Source organism: Taudactylus pleione, unplaced genomic scaffold (assembly GCF_031769625.1).
Source record: "Taudactylus pleione unplaced genomic scaffold, aTauple2 ptg000667l, whole genome shotgun sequence".
NCBI lineage: Eukaryota > Metazoa > Chordata > Amphibia > Anura > Myobatrachidae > Taudactylus > Taudactylus pleione.
In genome coordinates this window covers 940,721-965,234 of record NW_028285069.1, presented here as the reverse complement: position 1 = coordinate 965,234, position 24,514 = coordinate 940,721, and the positions used below count along the sequence as shown (strand labels likewise).

The 24,514-nt window shown below is 42.4% G+C and overlaps 1 protein-coding gene across 1 annotated transcript in view; it reads right to left on the bottom strand.

Moving 5' to 3' along the window:
* MRE11 (MRE11 double strand break repair nuclease) overlaps positions 1-24,514 on the bottom strand; it is a 266,838-nt gene that overhangs the window by 160,650 nt on the left and 81,674 nt on the right. The window contains exons 5-6 of the mRNA XM_088455727.1: positions 23,274-23,361; positions 21,477-21,618 (exon numbers count right to left, since the gene is read on the bottom strand). Of these exons, the coding sequence (XP_088311853.1) occupies positions 21,477-21,618; positions 23,274-23,361 (230 nt within the window). The remainder of the gene's footprint in view (positions 1-21,476; positions 21,619-23,273; positions 23,362-24,514) is intronic.

The window sequence follows — 24,514 nt, the reverse complement described above, 5'->3', positions numbered from 1 at the left end:
ACACCCCTTCCCTCTGCAGTCCGTCCGTGTCAGTCTATATGTATTGAGGGCAATATTATATAAAATAGCCGGCAGAACGAAGACCCCATCAAATATTGAATATTTGGCACAAAACGCAGCAGAATATCCATGTACTAATTTTGTAATGTATGAGATTTTAGATTATTAAATAAATATACCCATTAATTTTACCAATACAGTGTCCTTTGTTACTGTTATCTGCTGCGTATACAGGATAGTGATAAATACAAGGTTGAGCGCTGGGTATCCCCACGTAAAGTTATATTCTGTCATTGAGGCTGGTGACCTCCTATACCTCAAAGTCGCTCCCGATACAAGAGTGCAGTAGATTTTGAGTGCATATGAGCACACATAACCGTCTAATCTGTCTATGGACACCAGTAAATGCGGTCCAGTTGTGACGTCAGGCATGACTCATCGTGTCCATGATTGGTAGGTGTGTATGCACTTACCAATCTTCAGATAGGACGGTGGATAGCCAGTCTGTCGTCTTAGTGTGTACCCAGCTTTAGTTCGCATATAGGGGCTGATTCAATTAGCAACAAGTTGGCCGAAATGTTTTAACGCATGTGAATGGTCTGAAACTAGAGACTAAAGAATACACTGTGTCTTATTTCCCACGTTACCAGTTTCACCTATATTTATTGTTAGTAAACACATTGTAAATGTCTGCAATGATCTTTTAAATGACAAGCTCAGTCGCATTTAACACGTGTACGTATATTTTTCTTTTATATATTTTTTTACTGGTATTTACAGCAAGGTTAAACAACACAAGCAAAACACTCGTGACTGGGTCACCTTAGACTAAATAACCCTATTCTGATAATAGGTACTCAGAGCAACAGCACTGACAACCTGCACTCGGCTATTAAATTAATTGGATCAAGAGACTGTGCACACTGGTATATGACAGCTCTTGTTGAAAGTCACACATGTACCTGCCAATAATAATCAACACCTTCAAATATTATTATTCTTATAACATTCATTCTATGCATGACAGATAGTGCTATGTGTATAAAGCGCATACAACATTATATAAAAGGAAAAAAATCTTATGAAGTCCCTTTAGAGAGTAAACACAGCTTGGATGTCAGTGCAGTGATTCATTAGAAGAAAACCACTTACTATAAATTGTAACTCAACACAGAAAAGGAAAGGATGCAAGGTAAAATGTCCCATCAGTGGCTTATGTACAATATGTACTATATGTGGGATAATGCACCAGTACTGTGAAATATAAGGACATTAGAAGCCACAGAGATATTCCATCTCCATATAAGAGCAGCAGGCTGGAGCCCCAAGTGCTGTAATACACAACGCACACCTATGACATAACATCTAATGGCCTCTTTGGACAAAGATATAAAACATTTTAGTTATTCTTTTTGCTATTTATCTAAATTAGGATTTGGTTAACACTTAATTATCTTGGAATTAACTTTTTTTTTTAATTTAAAGAGAGAAAGCAAAGCCGCCAGCTTCTGTCATGTGAGGATGGCTGGTGCCAGGTCTTCTGTGATCAGTACAATCTCTGCCTGAGGTAAACAAAATGGAGGAAGACTGGAACGAATCAAATAAACTGTAAATTGTGGATAAACACTGTGTTGGGAGAATGCAAATCGGGATGGAGTGGGGCGTCTGCAGCACGGTAGGTGTGCTGGAGGGCATTTTCACAAGAAATACATTTTTTTCTGCTACACGCGGGGGAGGTACCTGGCTACGCTGGGTGCAATAGTGAAATACCTCCTAACCCTACGTAAATCCCTGTCACAGTGAAGATCGGAAAGCAAATATATATGGAATATTACACTCTCCAGTAGCGCTCCATCAGTATATATTACTGTGGTTAAAATCAGAAAGCAGAATGGTTGGGGGTATGCTATGTATTGGAAGCTGCCATGATAACTTGTTAGTAGTGCTGCACGGTATAAGCTGAGCAAGAAAACACCCCAATAGTGTGTGTGTGTGTATATATATATATATATATATATATATATATATATATATATATATAAGCATATATTTTTATATGCATGTTTTCAATAATTGTATTACTTTTAATCAGCCCTCGTACATCAAAAAGTGGGAAAATCCCTCTGAACCCCAGAAAAGTGGCAAATAGCATTGCATAACAGTATAGAAGCCTATCAGTGACAATAAGCAAAGTATTTGGGGTTCTTAACCACTTATGCATCAGATGCGTCCAAGCCAAGCTGGGCTTGTGGTTGCATCTGATGTGGCCGTCCCAAAAAAGCCTTCCGCTGGCTGCTGGTAGCCAATATTCCGGCAGCTGCCAGTCCCAGCCCACCCAGCCATCTCTACTAGCAGCAAACAAGTGTTTTCACCAAATTAAAGCCTCTACATTATTATGGTGTTTAGAAATGTCTGTAATGTGATTAATTGTTTTTAAGCAAGTTATAAAAAATATTGGAAAAACTACTTGTAACTCCCATCTGGAGTGTCCCACATAATTTAACCCATTTTTGAGTTTTTCACATAAAATCATATGAAAAATTGCATGTAATTGTTGGCCAAATTATGCTAATGAATGCCTCCAAGCGTATGGTTATTAATTGTGAGGGGTGTGCCAGAGGTTCTGCACTGAGGGCCTGATTCAGAGCCGGACGCTCTGACAGAGCGCTCTCTCTGAATCAGGGCCGTCCTTCTTGTTTTTCAGAGCGGCCTCCTGGCCGCTCGCATAGCTGTGGGTGACCACCCACAGCTATAGCGAGCGGCCAGGAAGATGGTCGCGATGGTCAAGACCAATGCGCTTGCGACGAGACCCTTGTGGTAGGGTCTCGTTGTCGCAAGCCCTAGAGTGCTTTCGGCTCTACCAGAGCCGAAAGCACTCCCACTGACATCACTTGTGATGTCAGTGGGGCCGACCGCAGACGGTAGGCGTTCCCATGGGAACGCCTCCGTCTGGGCAGCCACGCCCCCGGCCCGCCCACTAAAAGGGGCATGCTGTCACTCAACATCGACAGCACGCCCCCTTTGGTACGAGACCAGGAACGACGGTCTGCCCGTCGCTATCCGGGTCTCGCTCATGCGCACGACGGAGCCAGCTCCGTCGTGCGCATGCGCACTGGGCCACCATCGACCCGCTTGCGAGCGGGTCTGAATCAGGCCCTGAGTTCCCACATTTTTACCTCAAAATAAAAAATTTCCCTACTTTTCACATGCTCAGGGCCTGTCAGCTAAAATCCACGTAAACTCCCATTAAGTTACCACAGGTTTTTCCGATTGTGTAGCAAAAAAGTTGCGTCTGTCGGTTTCCTTTTGGTCTTGTTAAGCAACTTTCGGCCAACTCGCGGCTTATTGATTCTGCCCCAGTGTGCTATTTTCTCTTGCTCGTTTTTCCTTTATTGTGCTGCTCTTTCCTCAAATTTGCGCCATACACACTGGCCGACATATCGGGCGCTCAACTGAATGGACGACATATCGTGGGCGCGTCGGCGGGTGTGTACCAGCGATATGTCTGTGAACGTCATCGTTTACAGGTCTATTGTGTCGGCTCTGCAGCACAGCCGATGGCTGACATATCTGCAAATATATTGGTACTTCGTGCTGTCTGTACAGCAGGTCAGCCGGCCGCCGATACACTTGCTGTAGAGGCCAAAGGTGACTGACATAGCAACTGGGTGGGCACATACAAATGCTGACCAGCTGTGACGTCAGGTATGACACATCGTGCCGACGATTGGCAAGTGCGCATGTGAATGGTCTGAAACTAGAGACTAAACAATACCCTGTGGGGTGTAGTTACTAAGCAGTGTTAGGAGACAGAGTGAAAAGTGATAAGGTGACAGCCAATCAGCTCACAGCTGCCATCTCACAGGCTGTGTTTGAAAAATGAGTTGGGAGCTGATTGGCTGGCACCTTATCACCTTTCACACCTTGTCTCCTAACACTGCTTAGTAAATAGACCCCTGTGTCTTTTCTCTCACGTTACCCATTTCATCTATGTTTATTGTTAGTAAACACATTGTAAATGTCTGCAATGATCTTTTAAATGACAAGCTCAGTCGCATTTACCACGTGTACATATATTTTTCTTTTATCGTTTTTTTTTTCTTTTACTGGTGCTTAGCAAGATTAAACAACACAAGCAAAACACTCGTGACTGGGTGACCTTAGACTAAATAGCCTGTTATTTTCTATTATGCTGATAACAATAGGTACTCAGAGCAACAGCACTGACAACCTGCACTCAGCTATTAAATTAATTGGATCAAGAGACTGTGCACACTGGTATATGACAGCTCTTGTTGAAAGTCACACATGTACCTGCCAATAATGATCAACACCTTCAAATATTATTATTTTTATAACATTCATTCTATGCATGACAGATAGTGCTATGTGTATAAAGCGCATACAACATTATATAAAAGGAAAAAAAATCTTATGAAGTCCCTTTAGAGAGTAAACACAGCTTGGATGTCAGTGCAGTGATTCATTAGAAGAAAACCACTTACTATAAATTGTAACTCAACACAGAAAAGGAAAGGACGCAAGGTAAAATGTCCTATCAGTGGCTTATGTACAATATGTACTATATGTGGGATAATGCACCAGTACTGTAAAATATAAGGACATTAGAAGCCACAGAGATATTCCATCTCCATATAAGAGCAGCAGGCTGGAGCCCCAAGTGCTGTAATACACAACGCACACCTATGACATAACATCTAATGGCCTCTTTGGACAAAGATATAAAACATTTTAGTTATTCTTTTTGCTATTTATCTAAATTAGGATTTGGTTAACACTTAATTATCTCGGAATTAACTTTTTTTTTTTTTTAAAGAGAGAAAGCAAAGCCGCCAGCTTCTGTCATGTGAGGATGGCTGGTGCCAGGTCTTCTGTGATTCTGTGATCAGTACAATCTCTGCCTGAGGTAAACAAAATGGAGGAAGACTGGAACGAATCAAATAAACTGTGGATAAGCACTGTGTTGGGAGAATGCAAATCGGGATGAGTTGGTGCGTGTGCAGCACGGTCAGTATGCTGGAGGGCATTTTCACAAGAAATACCTTTTTTTCTGCTACACATGGTGGCGATACCTGGCTCCGCTGGGTGCAGTGGTTGAAATCAGAAATCAGGATGGTTGGGAGTATGTTATGGATTGGAAGCTGCCATGATAATGTGTCAGTAGTGCTGCAATGTCTAAGCTGTAAGAAAACACCCCAATAGTATAGATATGCATATATTTTTATATCCATATTTTAAATAATTATATAGAAATGTTAATACTGCACTACCACCTAGGTAAAATATTTTACTATAGCGTGCCCCCCTTCACCCCTCCCTCCTTTGCCAGAGCACCAGAGGCAGCTACACAGGAAAGCAGTTCCAAACACCACTATAAAATGGCAGCTGCTTTTGAATGGTGCCTAGGGGTTGAGGTATTTTAACAAATAGGGCCTGATTATGGGTTCCGGATACCGTAGGCTAATACACTTGTAGTGCCGTCTGTAATGCTACGCACAGTGGGCCTGATTCAGACCCGCTCGCAAGCGGGTCGATGGCTGTGCAGTGCGCATCCAAAAGGGGCAGCTGTCCAAAAGGGGCGGCTGTTGACGTTGATCGACAGCTCGCCCCGTTTGGTAGGCGGGTCGGGGGGGGGGGATGGCTTGCCAAATGGAGGCGTTCCCGAAGGGGCGGCCCCACTGACATCACGAGTGATGTCAGTGGTGAGCTTCCGGCTCTATTAGAAAACACTTGGCCCCTTCTTAGAGCACCCCCAGTAGCTTATTTCGCTAGTTTTTGAAGTTGTCTCCCCCCTTTTTTTCATTTTCGCCAAAAAATTCTAAGGCGTTTTTAGGGTGTTCCTGGGATTGTTTTTATCAATTCCTAATAACCTTTATACCCAAAATGTCGCTATTTAGCGTTATAAGTCGCACGAGAAATAATTGCTTTCCAGACTTTGATTGTGCTTCTAAAGCACAAAAATATATTATTCACCAAAAAGCAGATAGTTACACGCCTTGATCTAAAATACAATTAGCGTAAAAGATTATACATAAACAAGGGACAGTCAATACATTACACAGGCGCTCTGGATCCAGATTTCCGGCATCAAAGGTGAAGCCTCCGTCAACAGAAAGAATATGATGACTAACTAACAGATCCAGGGTGCTTGCATATAAACCCTTGCAGAGATTAGACAATACAATAGAAACAAGTTAGCATAATCCTATTGGTTCTTCTTCTTGGTTCTTCTGTCATAGGTCAGTTGGTACAATGGTAGTTCAGCCCTCCAATGGCTCTTTGTTTGTGTTTTAACTAATCAACAGACACTACATACAAAGTACATTCTAACATAATTCTCTATAATCCATAACTTGCAGACGCATGTTGCGATCTCCTTGCCGATGGAACCAGAGATCTGCAAATAAAATGTGGTTTAGAATAGCACCAAACACGATGTGGCTACTACATACTAAACCTTAGATATCAAATACATACGTTTTATAACATTATACAATAACGAAATTCAATTGTGCATATCAGTGTCTGGGTTATATTTCAATTGCCACAGCCATACTTGTCTGTATGTGGAGCTTCTCAATTTAAATGTAAAACACTCACAGTATCCTGGTGTATTTTTTTTAATTACTTATCACAAACATGTATACAGAAGCTGTTTCTCATTACTAACTAAACCCTGCATGAATATTGTGTTTGTCAGTGTGACAGTGTTATATATTATTCGCTTTTTAGTGTTGTGCGAATGTGTGCATACGTGCGCACACTGGGTGCGTGTGCACGCAAAGGTGCGTCGTGGATTGTACCAACATATATCGGACAGCGGACGACCCGATAACAGTTGAATTGCGGTCGCATGCAATTATTCGACTTCAACAGTCCACCCTTTGATAGCAAACAAGATGCTATCACAATTTTATCCTAGTTAGTCATGCATAATAAATTATCTAATGTCCTATACTGTATGACACAGTTAGGTCATTGAACCGTTAGTAATGCGCCTCGGGAAGGGGTAAAACAACACTAAGCGGATCTATACGTGACCATGGGCAGGATGTGGGATCTCATCGAACCTATAAGAGAGGAGTGGGGGAAATGGAAACTACATTAGCTAGGATGTTTAAAGGAACATTTGCAATATTTTATCATACATGACCAATCACCTGATTGTACACTCTAGTTCAGGATTGTAATACAGTGTGTCATTCACCTTGGTATCCATATTATTGCTACTAACCACCATCATGATTTCATTCTCCCTGTTAGTTTTAGAAGTACCTTTCCCCACTTCATCGCAGTAGGAACACACCTGACACATAAGCCAATTACTAAGATGAAAACCACTATGAGAATAAGGAGTTTACCTACACTAGCAACTAACTCCTGGACCCACTTTCCTAGACCGGAGAACCATTTTACGGGGTTCAACCAAGAGAGCCACTCTTTTACCTTTTCCTCTACTTCAGCCACTGAAGCATTATGGTTCTTATGAAATTCCCATTTCAGCTGCAGAATCTCATCCATCTTCCGGTCTATCACCTCCTTGGGGTCATTAGTGTTATTGGTGATGTATGTACAACACTAGACACCAAACTGGGTGGCTAGAGTCACACAGTATCCACCAGCAACAGCTGTTAAATAATTTAACACTAGCCTATGTTGCACAAGTTCTTTCTAATAAGCTTGTAACCTCCCTACCTGTATACCTAAACATGTCATCATACATCTCGGTGATATTATCTATTAATTTAGCAAGATCTTGGATATATCTAAAATTTAGCGTACCCCGAGCGATCCTGGTGGGATCCAATGCCACTGGTTGTATAACCCTGGCACAGTACCCTTCTGGTACCCTACCAACCATTTCTTTAGTGTCATTACGTGTGTACCGATTTCTTACAATTGCTTACTCATTTTTATAAAATACCTCACAGTAACCTTGTTATTACCATTTAAATCATCCTGTGGACTTACAATCAAATGAGGTTGCTTACCGAACAGTATCTCAAAGGGGGACAGATTAAGAGGCGGCCTGGGGATGGTCCTGACGCTATTATTACCCATCAACTTACACATGTTCTGGAAGACATCATCTGTGAAATGAGTACCCCTATCAATTTCAATAATTCTAGGGATACCATATCTGCATACAAACTCCTGTACAGCCTTTTTGTCAGTGAATACAGCAGTATTAGTGGCAGCTGGATATGCCTTTTATCCAATTAGAAAACACATCTGCACAACTAATACATACTTAAGATTCCTGCAGGGTGGTAATTGGATTAAATCAATTTGTATTACCTGAAAAGGTCCGTCTGTCGAAGGGATGTGTGGTGACTTGGACGGTATTGTTTTCCCAAAGTTTTTCCTCAAACAGGTCAGAGTCAGACCGTGGACTGCCTCAGCCAAGCTTGGGTAATATCCCTTGGGAGCCACTGGCTTACCTTGTCCATCTCTCCAGAGTCCAGAGGAATCTGGCTCACATCCCTTTGATCTCCAGATTGCCTTTTCCTGATTGGAACACAAATTTTGCATCTCAATTAATTTCTGCATATCACCAGTTTGAAAAACCACCCTTTGATCAACCGTCATATTTATTCTTAAACCTGCTGCCCCTTTTTGCAGCTTCGTCTGCCCTGTTATTGGAACAGCTATTAACAGTAATGTTGTAGCCCCTGGGTTTAGACAAAGTCCCAAGTATTTGACCCAGGTCTGGCATGGCCGTAGTTTGTCCTTTGCAACCTTGTGCCCTGTTTACGAGAAATGAAGCACGACAGTTTAGTATCATTAAACATGACATAAACAAAATCAGAGCACAACAATAAATCATCTACATATCAGATCCATTGCTTTGAAAACATGCCCTGTATAGTTTCACTGCAGATATACTGCAGGCATTAGTGTGCTTCAGTTCTTAATCTCAATGTTTACTGTAAACAAGGACACTTGATTTTACCAACATGTACAATGACTTGTGGCTTACACACACTACATTACATTTCCTTAGAGGTGCAATGTCCTAGAGGTGACTAAAAACACATTTTTTTTTTTTATTGCTGGACTTACTCTCTAAATGCTAATAATATTCCCCCTCCTGCCACGCTCTCCACTACTCTCACTGGTGTCAACTTCTGCCCCTGCTGGTTGCAGATTAACAGCTTGGGCAATGGCTGAATTTACGGTGGATTCATTATCATCTATAATTAAATTTTCCTGTGGGTGACTTAAATCAGGGTATAAGTTGCTTATTACGATTTTTTTTATGATTTTTGAGATTGACTGTACCTTTACCCTCATCCGCATAGGGCGGAGGTGGTGAACATGCGTTACTAACATTCCCTTCGGCAACGCTACCTTGCCGTGTGTGCGCGCTCTTTTGTGGCATGAGCGTGACGCTAGTTTGCGTCACGTGCCCACCGCTAAGCCACATGTTCCCATGTGCTGCCACAACTTTAAACAGTCATTATATTCTACTCTTTTCTTCAAAGATTTCACCATACAGATGCGATCTCTGACATTGTTCAATATCTCCTTATCAAAGCTGCCAACTTTGGGAAACGGTTTCCCGCTCATTCTCGTCATCTTAACCCATACATCACGGTACGCAGTTGCATACGCACCATACTTAGTATGCATTATATGCCGTGCTGAACCGATCGGCGCTTCCAAGAGCAGCACATCATCTAACATCTCTACCGTTTGCTTGGCTCCCATCTTGGGAAAACAAAACACTAAACTTTTCAATAGAGATTTAAATCGGTGAAAGAATGTCAAGGCTACTTTCACTTACCTGTGGAAGATTTAATAGGCTGCACCCTCAAACCTATGGAAGAATAACCAGGTTGTTTCCACGCACCTAAGCCCTTTTTGAGTACTTTGCACTGTTAGAATTTAAGCATTCCAATAACACTTACCCTTTTCAGTGATTTTGTCCACCACAACTCAGTTCACAATCGCGATATGCCACAACCATGCGGTTCAATCACAATGCCCAATAACCCTAACTGATCACTGGATGCTGCGATCACACTGAGAGCCGATACCTAACACAAACAACAACTACACCTGCTGTGGGTATAGACTCCGGTATCTACTACCGAACCACTAGGCCGACACCAGGCATCCTAGCACCGAAGGGTCCATTGATAACCCTAGCTAGGGAACGTTACCCCTACCAACACACGTTCACTGTTACACACCTTTTTCTGCACAGAAAAATAAACGTTTTCCCAGATATGGCAGCACCGACTAAGATATTTAAAACAATGCTATCACGCTATCAATATCACAATGCAATCTCAACGGCTTTGTTTAAACACGTGGCAGCAATACAGGAAATACGTATACGCTATTGTGCGACTTCCCCGTTTAACATGAACTTTTATCAACGAAGGAAAACAAACTATTTCCTTCCTTGTCCCTGGATTCTAATCAGCGCTCCTTGAACTCACACAATAACGGATAGCGGTCTCTCAGCAACAAAGTGGTAGCAGGTATTAGAAGGCAAAGCGTTCTTTCCTGCTTATGGCGCCGTCCACCCTTTTGTTACTGTGTGAATGGTAGCGTGATTTCCCGGACGAGCCCCCATATATCAATTCCTAATAACCTTCATACCCAAAATGTCGCTATTTAGCGTTATAAGTCGCACAAGAAATAATTGCTCTCCAGACTTTGATTGTGGTTTCAAAGCACAAAAAGACATTATTCACCAAAAAGCAGATAGTTACACGCCTTGATCTAAAATACAATTAGCGCAAAATACATAAACAAGGTACAGTCAATACATTACACAGGCGCTCTGGATCCAGATTTCCGGCATCAAAGGTGAAGCCTCCGTCAACAGAAAGAATATGATGACTAACTAACAGATCCAGGGTGCTTGCATATAAACCCTTGCAGAGATTAGGCAATACAATAGAAACAAGTTGGCATAATCCTATTGGTTCTTTTTCTTGGTTCTCCTGTCATAGGTCAGTTGGTACAATGGTAGTTCAGCCCTCCAATGGCTCTTTGTGTGTGTTTTAACTAATCAATAGACACTACACACAAAGTACATTCTAACACATAATTCTCTATAATCCATAACTTGCAGACGCATGTTGCAATCTCCTTGCCGATGGAACCAGAGATCTGCAAATAAAATATGGTTTAGAATAGCACCAAACACGATGTGGCTACTACATACTAAACCTTATCAAATACATACATTTTATAACATTATACAATAATGAATAAACCTTCTAATATAAGCCTTTATACTATGGAAACTTTTAGGTAATTTGAGTATGTGTAAGTGTAAGAGAATCTTGCGTAAAGTTGCTAATATGCGTGGTGCATTTATGTGTAGAGTGCTTATGATAAACAGCGCAACTGTGCGTAATGTGCGGTGTTTATGCATGTAAGTCTGTGTGTGTGTGTGTGTGTGTGTTATGCAATTCAGTGTATTTATGATGGATTAATATTTATATTTTATCCCTTTCTAACATATTTTAAAACTGCAGTATAAGGTTAAAAGCAGCTATGTTCACTTTCAAGCAGGGTGGAGACCCCCAGCTGACTGCCGTTGCCACTTCATCTGATAGTTAATTCAAAGATTTTCCTCTGCCTATTTAGAACACACTTGTCAGTACTTCTTAAGCAAACCTCTGATCATTGTTTCTAACTCTTCATTCAGACAAATTCAATTGTGCATATCAGTGTCTGGGTTATATTTCAATTGCCACAGCCATATTTGTCTGTACACGGGGCTTCTCAATTTATATGTAAAACACTCACAGTATCCTGGTGTATTTTTTTTTTATTACTTTTCTCAGACATGTATACAGAAGCTGTTTCTCATTACTAACTAAACCCTGCATGAATATTGTGTTGGTCATTGTGAGAATGTTGTATATTATTCGCTATTTAGTGTTGTCCGAATGTGTGGATACATGCGCACACTGGGTGCGTGCGCACGCAATGGTGCATCGTGGATTGTACCAACATAAATTGTACAGCGGATGACCAAATTGTCCGATAACAGTTGAATTGCGGTCGCAAGCAATTATTCGACTTCGACAGTTGTTCACTTCCTTTGGGTGATTTGTCCTTTTGGGAAGGGGGGGGGTACCAAGGGTTCTGAGTGGTTTACCAACATCTACACCCCAAAGTATAGACATTTTGCGGTGTAGATTTTGCACTTTTTTTCACCTGCTATTCTGTGGAGAAAAAGTATCGCCCATTTCAGTGCATTGACTTTTCGCTTAGGCGAAAACGGACTGGAATTGAATACGGAAATACATTTTCAGGCGAAATTTTCACCAAAAAACGGTATATGGTCTTAAGACGCATTCTCCGGTGAAAAAGACATGAAGAGACTTTACATTGGGTTTTGAGGCTAGGTCTATGAGGACATCTCTGCAGGAACGGATTTTAGCAAGTAAGTTACATTGTCAGAGCCACTTTAAAAACTTTCCCCTTAACACTGCCTTGGGAAGGCTGGAAAACGAACAAGCTCCTTCAATCAAGCTGTGCGGCCGCTGCCAACATGGCATGAATTACAGTAGGTCTTATTTTATTCCCCGACTGTTAACTACGTGGTGCTCCTCAAGTCCTAGAGCTACAGAATAAGCTGCAGCGTAATCCGCCTAGTAGTGGTGGATCAGACACTGTTAGATTTTGCTAACAGTGTCTAATGTGGTATCATGTGGATTTTACATTAATTAATTAATGAGATTGGAAATAAAATTCATAAAATCTAAACTTCATTTATTGATAATGTTGCCAGTGAGCAAATTAGCCACATTACACACACATATATATCATACCAAAGTCAAGTGGCACTCACAAATGTTTTTGCAACAGAGTTGCTGGGGTGCATATTTTTCAGGCATAAAAAACAGAGTCCATCCATAGTTAGCGGTCATATATTCCGGATAATAAGAGAGCACTCACCAGTCTTTTCATCGTAGAAAAAAGTGGGTATTTTTATTACTCACAGTAAAAGAGAGATGCCGATGTTTCGGACCATACTCGGCTCTTTGTCAAGACACAGATCCCAGAGACCAGAGCACCCAAGAAGCATATGCTCTGGTCTCTGGGATTTGGGTCTTGACAAAGGGCCGAGTATGGTCCAAAACGTCGACATCTCTCTTTTACTACGATGTGAGTAATAAAAATACCAGTCTTTTCATCGTAGAAAAAAGGGGGTAAGTGCTATCTTATTATCCGGAATATATATATATATATATATATATATATATATATATATATATTCTCCCTCCCTTTGCTACAAATGCATCCCACCTCTCTTGCCTATTGGTCACTTCCTTCCACTCCTGCATCCATGATCGTGCCTGTGCTGCTCCCTACCTCTGGAACTCTCTCCTCCCTATCAGACTCTCCACCGCTCTACAAATCTTCAAACGGGTTCTCAAGACTAACTACTTCAAAGCCTTCCAGCTCTCATCCTAACCTGCTGCTTGCATGCTTCTTCCTGACTGTCTCCCCTATCTGTGTCACCCCTGTCTGTCTCCCCTCCTATAGAATGTAAGCTCTCACAAGCAGGGCCCTCTTCCCTTATGTGCTTTTCCTTCCCTCACTCATACCATCATCTACTCAAAACTCTCCACAAGGGCACTTAACACTTGGTAGCTGACGCCCTGCTGCTTTGTTGAGTGTTATGATTGCTGCAGCAATGCTTATAAACCATGTTCTTATCCTGTATTGTTTTGTACTGTACGTCGCTGTTTTATGAGTTTACTCATTTGTTAATGTACTTTGTGAGGGGCTGCGGAACCCTTGTGGCGCCATATAAATAAAGGATAATAATAATAATATATATATATATATATATATATATATATATATATACACACACACACACACATATACTGTATTATACATACACAGGCATATTTTACTCTCTCTCTCTCTTGATTTATGCTACCGATTCCCATATGAATTTCATTCATGCAAACTGAACAAATATGGCTTGTTACAATTATTTCACGGCCCCAGATTTCCTTCAATCACGTCCCAGGTGACCAGACCCCATTACTGATAATCATGCAGTAAAACTAATAAGAGCCCCAAAAACACAGAGGGCACTTTCCTAAACCATGTGCTTTTCTGCTGAACTTACAATCGCCAACCCTGCATTATCCCCAAGAGCATATTAAGCTTTTCTGTTTCTTCTGTTTTTTTTAAAGACATAATTATTTAGGCTGACTGCGTGATCCCTGTATTCCTCTACACATTTATCATCCACTTTTATATCTACAGTATAAAATGGCATCATAAATCCTATTTAATTTCTTTTTACATCTTGAAAAATAAAGAAAAGAAATACTTGACATTTGAAAATAAATTGGTCTCCGTGCTCCAAGCTTAAATATAGTCGGCACAGCTGGTGTAAAATGTAGCATTCATTTTAATATCTATTGAGGGTTATAGAGGTTTTCCTTTTACCTTCTCCGCAGACTTCAAAACACTTTAATAAATTCATTTTTCCCCAACCACACAATGTGCTAATACAATAAAATCATACTGGTGTAATAAAAGCATATCCAGAAAGGCAGGTGCCATCTTATTTTCCCTATTACAATGTAATTAATCTAGCTATTCAAACTAGACTGTACAGATGAAAGCCTGGCTGGGGGAATACCGTTAAAAAATGCAATTGCAATAGTCAACAAGCGAGATTACGAATACACGTTGGAAGCATTTTGTGTTATATATACGCCAATATTCTCTTGGTGGTAAAGAATCGTTCTAAGCTAAGCATGACAGCCAGGCAGTGAGCCTGAGGAGTAAGGTTTATTGCTGTGTGTTGTCTACAGAAATAGAGAAACCAACTAGTGAAAAGATTATTTTGGGTTGGGTTTGGTGGTGCAGGTGAGCCACTTTGCCAGGGGTGACTGGGGTAGAGTGTTGGGGGGGGGGGGGTTAGGCAGTTTACAGGTAGGGAATTTGATTGTTGATATAAAATTGTAAAATGTCTTATTTTGTGCTGAAGATATTGCATTTTAGAAACAAAGAAAGGATGGTGAGTGTGAATTTAATGGGGGTGTAGTACAGGTTGAGTCTCCCATATCCAAAATGCTTGGGATCAGAGGTAGTTTGGATATCGGAATATTCCGTATTTTGGAATATTTGCATAATATAATGAAATATCTTGGGACTGGGATCCAAATCTAAACACAGAATGCATTTATGTGTTATATACACCTTATACACATACAGCCTGCAGGTCATTTTATACAATATTTTCAATAATTGGATGGCTCAAACATAGTTTGTGTGTATACATGAAATTCATTTATGTTTCATATACACCTTAAACACAAAGCCTGAAGGTAATTTTATACAATATTATTAATAATTTTGTGTTTTAAACAAAGTTTGTGTACATTGAGCCATCAAAAACAAAGGTTTTACTATCTCAGTCATACTCCAAAAATTATTTTGGAATATTTGGATATGGGAGACTCAACCTGCAGTAAGTGGCAACATTGATAAGGAATTTGATTGAGAGGCATTGGAAGGGTAATGTAATGTTATGTTATGGAAAATGCTAGAGGGAGATAAGTAAGAAGCCAATCAGTTAAACATTATGGAATTTAGGGTTTGCGAATGAGGCACGGGAAGTAAAAATAAAATCAGCACATTACACTATCCATAATACTGATATACACAACAAAAAAATTACAACAAAAAAATGCACCTGAAAATAATACTACCAGATTGATTGAGCAGCTGCCATTTTTTGTTGTGGTTATGAGATGCATGAATGAGCCAGCATTAGCAGGGCATGCTGGTTCTAGTAGTGCTAGTTGGAGTTCTCAGGGGTGACTCCCAGGTAAGCTGGCTCTCAGTTTGGATGCATTTATGTATTGTGTGTGCCTTTATCATGAGGCCTTACATTTGCCAAAATTCATATGTGCCTTTATTAAGAGGCTTTAATTGGCATACATTACATTTGGGGTGAGCGTTTGGGCGTAGGGCCCCCGAGGCTACTCTGGCTGGGCCTCCTCAGGGCATCACCACTTAATACACAGTCATTTTTCACATCACCTTATATGTTTGTTTTTTATTCATGTATTTTATCACATATATTTTAATCTCTTTCATCACTTATTAACTACTCGCACACATCTATACTTTACACTGCCCTGTCACTCTTTTTCCATTTTCGTGTGATGCCCTGGGCTGGACGTTTTTTGGGGTGCTCTGTGCCCCGGACGGTAATGTTAGGGACTGCTAATGACAGAGAAGCCGTGACGTGACCTAGCAGTTTCCCATGTATTTGCAAATGCATGCAACCAATATCTCTGAAATTCTATTACCATATAGTGTTCATATATTGTTGCAGGTACAATTCAGTGTGCTGAGGAACAATAGGGGGTTAAAACCCCCTCCCTTTTCTACATAATACTGATATGGTGGAGGCAGTTTGTAGATGTAGTAGCCGAAGAATGATGCCGGAGTGCTCAGATGTTGCCCAATGCTTGTTCACCTGCACTGTTTAACTGGTTTTCCATCACTTTACAGGGAAGTGTCAGCTGCATCCCACAGACCGTTTTATTAGTCATCCCATCATGCACTAATGGCTTCAATCTCATTATGTAAAAAAAAAAACACCCCAGCTATGCTTCCTTCTAGGCATCCTACATCGCTGGATAACCACATGGACACATGGTCTCTTCACCAACTTCAACTCCCTCCTCCGCCCACCCCCTCCTCGCTCTCTGCCCTTGACTTTGCTACCTACTTTACATCTAAAATTGACTCCATACGTCAGGACATCATATCCCACCAGTGCCCCTGCTATCCACCTCCTCCTTTCCCGGATCACCCCTCTCCTTCCATTTTACCGACTCTAACTTTCTTCTCCCCTATATCTGTAGAGGAAGTCATGTCCCTCATCCAGTCCTCCCCCCCCTTCCACCTCCCCCCTTGACCCTATCCCTTCACGTCTCCTCCGCTACCTCTCTCCTTCTACTTGCTCCCATCTTGCCCACCTCCTTAATCTCTCCCTATCATCAGGCACTGTCCCTTCTGCATTCAAACATGCCCTTGTCTCCCCCATACTAAAAAAACCAACCCTTGATTCTAACTCTCTCTCCAACTACCGTCCCATCTCTCTCCTCCCTTTTGCCTAAAAGCTCCTTGAGCGTGTTGTTTACAACCGCCTTACCATCTTTCTTTCCCCCCACTCCTTCCTTGACCCTTTTCAGTCTGGCTTCCGTTCTCTTCACTCCACTGAAACTGCCCTCACAAAAGTCAGCAATGACCTCCTTGCTGCTAAATCCAAGGGCCACTACTCTCTACTGCTTTCGGCATTGTGAACCACCCTCTCCTGCAAATCCTTCACTCCCTTGGTCTACGTAACACTGCCCTCTCCTGGCTATCCTCCTACCTCTCTGACCGATCCTTCTCTGTCTCCTCTCATGACTCCTCTTCTCCCCCACAGCCTCTTGCAGTAGGTGTTCCCCAAGTTTCTGTTCTTGGACCTCTCCTTTTCTCAGAATATATAAAACCTCACTAGGTTAACTAATCAGCTCTTTTGACCTCCAATATCAGCTCTATGCTGATGATACTCAGATCTACCTTTCCTTCCCTGACCTCTCTCCCTCTCTCCTCACTCGTATCTCAAACTGTCTCTCTTCCATCCCTTCCTGGATGTCCCAGCAATTTCTTAAACTTAATATGTCTAAGACTAAGCTAATCATCTTCCCACCCCCCTACATAACCACACTTCCCACCATTTCATTATCAATTGATGGCACAACTATCTCCTCTAGCCCCAAAGTGCGCTGTCTTAAGCTGCATACACACACAACGATTTAGTTAATGAACGATTTTAGTAAACGATTTTCTACCTTGAAAAAATGAACTAAAATCGTTTACTAAAGTTGTTCATTTACTATGTTCAGTTAAATGTAATGAACGATTTTTTAGAACTACAAACGATATTTGCATATTAACTTAATGAAAATCGTTGAGTTGACAAGTCTGACTGAACTACAAACGTGAACGCGCATGAACAATAATCGTTCATCGTTTGACTCAGAAAGTGAACGATTTTTTCAAACGATTATCGTTTAACGATAATCATTCAAAAAATCGTTGTGTGTGTATGCACCTTTAGAGTTATCCTGGACTCCTCCCTCAAACCACATATCCAGAATCTCTCACAGTCCTGTTGTTGTCATCTTAAAAATATTTCCAAGATTAGACCCTTTCTCACCCAGGATAGACTACTGTAACCTCCTCATATCTGGCCTCCCCAACTCCCTTCTCTCCCCTCTCCAGTCTGTCCTCAATGCTGCTGCTCTGCTCATCTTCCTCTCAAAATGCTCTGCCTCCCCTCTCCTACAAGCTCTCCACTGGATCCCTTTCCCTTTTAGAACCCAATTTAAGGTTCTCACACTCACTTACAAAGTCCCCAGCCATTCTTCTTCCATTTACATCTCTGATCTCATCTCCCTTCACTTTCCTGTCCGCCCTCTTCGTTCAACAAATGCACGCCTCCTCTCATGCCAATTGATTACTTCCTCCCACTCCCGCCTCCAAGATTTTGCCCAGGCTGCTCCCCACCTTTGGAACTCTCTCCCGCTTCCCATCAGACTCTCCACCTCTCTTCAAATGGTCTTTCAAGACCCACTATTTCATCAAAGACTTCCAGCTCTCATCTTAACTTGCTGCTACATACTTCATCCTCCCTGCCTGCCCCATCTGTGTCACACCTGTTTGTCTGTCCCTCCCCTTTAGAATGTAAGCTCCTATGAGCAGGGCCCTCTACCCTCTTGTGCTTCTCCTTAATCTACCTTCATCTACTTCTTACTCTCTACCAGGGCACCTAACACTTGGTTGCTTTGCATTGTTGCTTATCTGGGTGTTATGGTCGCGAATGTAGCAATGTATTTTATCCATGACCTGTATCGTATTGTACTGTACTGTACTGTATTGTATTGTACTGTAAGTCACTGTTAATCAACCTATTTGTTTATGTACTGTGTAAGGCGCTGCGGAACACTTGTGGCGCCATATAAATAAACGATAATAATAATAATGGACACCGATTCCTAGTCAAATAACTGTAATTGCCCTATTTGCATGTCTTCTCAATAAATTGGCACAATAAGAACAAATGCAGAGATGTACATAAGGCACTACATATCCAAATCTTACTAATATATATTCAGTGTTTCCCCATGCTATATTTCTCGGGCGATCGACACGGCAACATTTCCCTGTCGCCTGGATCTATGACACGGCCGAAAGTGACGCTGCACCGAAGTTTCATAGCAACTTATTGGCCGCGTCACAGTGCAGCTCACTGCTCGGAGCCACCCCCCACAGGAAAAGAGAATGCCGGCCACCCCCCCCCTCCACCCTGTCAGGGCCTCCACCTCTATAACCCGGCCCACCCTGCACTGGAGGCAGCATTGTAGTCTCACAGCCTCTCCCTCTCCTACAGGTGTGTCCACATACATCTATCCTCCCTGCGCTACAAGTCGCGCTACACATAACGCGTGAGTGCCGTGTGACTCGGTAGCGCTGATCATAATTTTTATGCAGCTTTTTACCTTTAAATACGTCTGATTCGCACAGTGGTGTGGATAGAACGCACATGCATGCAGCTTCTGCTGAGTAAAATGATATGCGGCATGCCTGTGTTCTGTGAGCAACTGCGGCTGTATCTGCATACGAAACGCTACGTTACATTGTCACAGCCGCTGACATTTTGCATGCAGATAGAACCGAAACAGCACACAGAATACGGCCACGCTGCATATCATTATATGTGTGTCCTATGTGCATCGCTTAGAAAAGTCACACAAAACGACGCTCTGCGCTACCAAGTCGCACGACGCTCGCCTGTTATGTTTAACGCAACTTCTAGTTAACGGTTAAAGTGTATGTGGACACATTTATACATGTAGACAACTTCTAGACAAACAAAGGGAAGACCGTTCCATAGGGACTTTGTGTCGCTATTTATATGCAAGCCTAGAGCTTCCAGACTCACCGATGTTCTTAGTTGTGACCTGTTGGTAGTCTAGGATGTAGTCTAAATGCTGGCGGTCCGGAAACCGGTGCTCAGAACGCTGGTGCCGTAATCTCGACACCAGACGGAATCCCGGAGCCAGTATCCCGGCGGTAAGTAGTGGGGTTAGGAGGAGGGTTAGGGTTAGGCACTGGGGGGGGGGGGGGTTAGGTATAGGCTATGGTAGGGAGAAGGTTAAGTATAGGCTGCGGGGGGGAGGGTTAGGCTTACGCTGCGAGAAGGAAGAGTTAGGTATAGAGGCAGAGTCAGGATACTTACAGACAGGCGTCGGCATCCTAACCCTATCGGGATGCTGGCATCGGGATTCTCACCGCCGGGATCTCGAGCGCCAGCATCCTGTACCCAACCCGTGACCAACATATACCAATCATTTTTTTTAAAAATCACAGTTACCAAAAAAATTCAGCTTGAACCTAAACAAAAATACAAAAGGGAACTTTACTAAGGCATAAAACAATAAAACAGTCTCAGTTTAAATTGTCTGACGACCATTTTCATCTGTTTTCTGGCATTTAGGAGCAAATTGCTAATCATCATTTACTCCCATATGTTACCAGATTTTCATTCCAACCAATCAGCTAGTTGGCTGGTTGGACAGATAATCTTTAGATGTGTGGCCAGCTTAAGAATACAATGCACCAGCGCGGTCTGCTGTAGACCAATGGGCAGCTTGCACTAAGTTCTTGACTTTGATAGTATGTTGAATCAATCAAATTCTTTATTTATCCATTTGAACATCATTGAGCAAGCTACCTAACATGGTGAACCCAGTTACCGACATTGGTGCCAAATTAAGAAAATGTTGCACCTTACATGAAACAATTATTTCCTAGATCCTCAAAGTTTCCTATGAACACATTGGAGACAATTAAGAAAATAATTGTACGTTGTAAATTTCAAAGCTTTAGAAAAATGGAGCCGATAGACAAAGGAGCCATTTCATGCAAAGTTGACCAATTTTGCAAATCATCCCCACTGTCTGACTGTGCGCTGCGGACTTGGTGATAGTTGCTCCCAGCCCCACCTTGAGGGCCATAGTTTTGCTACTATTGCATATAGTGACCTATAAGGTTCCCAAAGTTAGTCTGACATATATACCAACCTTCATGTAACATTTTATCAAAATTGGAGATGGTGAGGTGAGGACCCCTGGTCCACGTCACATGGAATGACCCAAAGCCCATTCAGAAGTCACAAGCTGCTGTGATCAACAAGCACAAACAATTTTCTGGCTTTCCTTGAGGTCCTCAGCTGTGACTCGAGTGGGGGATTGACACATTGGGAAGATCTAAAATAGAGAGGTGTGCCAGCTTTTCAAGCTACATATAAACTAACCTCCGCATTCTGGGACATACAGCAGCATGCAATAACGAGAGAGCAAGCACATCCAGCAACGGGGACTAACCTAATCCATACAGAGCAATCTTTGATCTGCCTTTTTGTAGTAGCACCGGGCTGATGCCAATTTTCTCTACTGAAGTGGAACGTCCAAAATGGTTCAAAAGCCCAGCACAGCTTAATAAGTCCAGGGCACAGAGACCATCCGCCTGTGAAGAAACAAATTCAGAGCTAAAACCCGAGTAACAGATGGCTACTGGTGACGTGACCTATGTACAGTAAGTGTGTTCTACTTTTTATCTGTTACCTCATCCACTGTCCATATTGTAACCTTAGACTAACAAATAGAGAAAAGCTGTATTATGGTGGGGATGTCCTCTTTGGACAATGTCAATTTAAGTAACTGTGACCCCCTCCTCTAATAATGTAGCACACATGGGGTCATCCTCTATTATTATTTAATCAAAGTAAGCTCTATTGAAGAGATATTAATGACATGTAGGGCAGATTCCGAATCGCACGCAGGTTCGTATGCGGTCACAACTAGAGAATTTCAGCAAACAGCGCATGCGCCATTGCGAACCTACACATCTTTGCATATCTCTGGCATTTCTCTTCGTACGTGTAATGGATTTTTGTTTTTGGTTGTCAACCGTACATATGGATGTCACAGAACCGTCTGATAGGGGTGCCGTGGGATGTCCTGCAGATGAGTCCACATACACCTAGGCTCAATACAGCATGCGGCACGAGACGCCCGGCACAAGCCGTCAGTTCCAGTGCCACTGGGCTTGTGCTGAGTGTCTGTTTCGCATCTATTTGCCCGGAAATGCGTCTTAGTTGCAATTGGATACGTCGACCCGCTTCACAAGACGGCACTGATTAATTTGATATCTGACACTTGTATATACTGTATATATCTGTGTCTGAATCGGCATCCGAAGTGCAACGAAACTTAGCGTGGAAAAAAAAAAGCCGCGGCCAATGCATCGTAGCGCTTCATATACAGACAGACTCAGCCGCGCACCAACATACGAGTGTCGCATATGAAATTAATCAGTGCAATCTGGTGAAGCAGTTTGTCGCATCCGATTGCGACTAAGGCACGAAAAAGGTGGTCGGCGCAAGCCAAGTCATACGGAACACGGAGTCGTACTGATGGAATGCCTATTTCGGACGGATCCCTTCCACCCTGCCTTGAGTAGGTGTGATCGCTGAGCCTAGTGATGATGGCAGCACTGGCAGATGGGAAACAATGGGGCGGCACAATACGTACACTGTAAGGCGCACATATAACTGCATTAGCATTCCGACTGCGGGCGCTTAGAGACCGGCATGCGACTCAGAATCATGGCCATAATATGCTTCTTCAGCGCGCTCGCCAGCAAACGTAAGCTTGGTTATAACCCGCATTATCAGCTTCTCTAAGACAAGCGGCTCAACATAATTGGCTCGTGTTGCTTTAATCAACAACCCCCCTGGAAATACGGTGGCTCTTCTACAACAGTGGGTCGCACTTATCAGGTTCCCTTGGGAATGCCATGTAAGCAAATGAGGTGAAATACAGATATGTCCTCATACACTATTGCTGCAGTCGCACCAAACTGCCCTTCTCGAAGCGCCAGGTCCCATCTGAATCAGCTGGCGCCGAGTGCCTTTTTCGCCCAAAAATGCATCTGAAGCCGGGTATCCACTAGACGATGAAGTGGACGATTTGAACGATAACGATATCGTTCATCATCCGCAATATTGTCCAGTGGACATGCCGTCAACGACCAGCGATGCGCGCTCCCATCTAATGTGTATCCAGCTTTAGAGTTAATGAGCAGCTTCAATCTATACATTATTTCTATTGGATAATTACCCCAGTTGGGTCATCGTGATTTCCATGGACGCTGAACACGGGTATAGAAACGTTTAGATTGTCATCCTGATAGTTCACCCACGGGAATCTAGAAATCAGAAAACAGACAACATATGAAAACTAGGCAAAAAGTCAGTCATCCTGCACATAAAAATAAGGAATATTGGAATTCCAGCAAACACCAGAGAAATACAGAAAAACATGAAAACTTTGATTATCAGTATGTGTGTACGGTCCTGCAAGATTAACAATACTGTTACCAATTTTCTATATGGTACGTCTAGTATACATGACATAAGAATGTCTATATAATAAGCGAGTAAGTCTGTCTATCTGTCCTTTATGCATGGCCAGAGTTTTTGACCTAGCTCCCCCAAATTTGGCATGGTGGTGTAGTTTGATCAGGTTTTGTTTTTTGCCTAGGCTTGAACTTCGGGCCTGATTTCAGTAAGGATCGCAACTGCATTTGCAATAGCGATTACGCATGCAGTCTCACTGCGATATTATGCTAAACCATTGCGATCGCTATGCCGTTGCAGCACGACATAAGGACGCCCACTTTACCTTTACCATCCGTAACGTTTAGCAAGACTGCGAACCATCGAGTACCATCGCAGCCTCACGTACACTTGCACAAGCTCTGACCTTACTCAGAAATTGCTAACCTCATCACACGCTGTGAGTACTCAAGCTGCGTATGGCATTGCAGTCAATAATTTATGCACGGCCATGCAACGGCGTTCAAACGCACTGACACACCTGCTTTTCGCCGACTACCACCCCCCCCCGTAAACCTCCCTCAAATGGTACATCCTGTCTATCCCCCGGATTAGTCTGCATAGTCACTGCGATCGCAGTGGCCGGTTCACGCATGCGCACTGCGAGGCATACGCAGAACGCAACGATCGGCCGATAGCGTGCGTATCAGCAGTTGCGATTCTTGCTGAATCAGACCCTTCATCAGGGCCACACAATCTCTAAAAATAGGGACACTCTTAAATTACACAGGTGCCGGGGCTGGCTCGAGTGAAGAGTAGCAGCATTTCAAAAACCTGTGTGAAAGCTGCAAAAGCATAATTTTACCCTCACAGTCTGAGCAAGTGTCAAACTTTATGACTCATGCAAGTTCATATTAAATCCATAAAAAAATTATATATACATATATATATTAGTGTTCACTCTAGGTCCAGAGGCAGGCAGGCTGCCGGACCTAGAGTTAGAGCACATCTGCACGTCTCAAA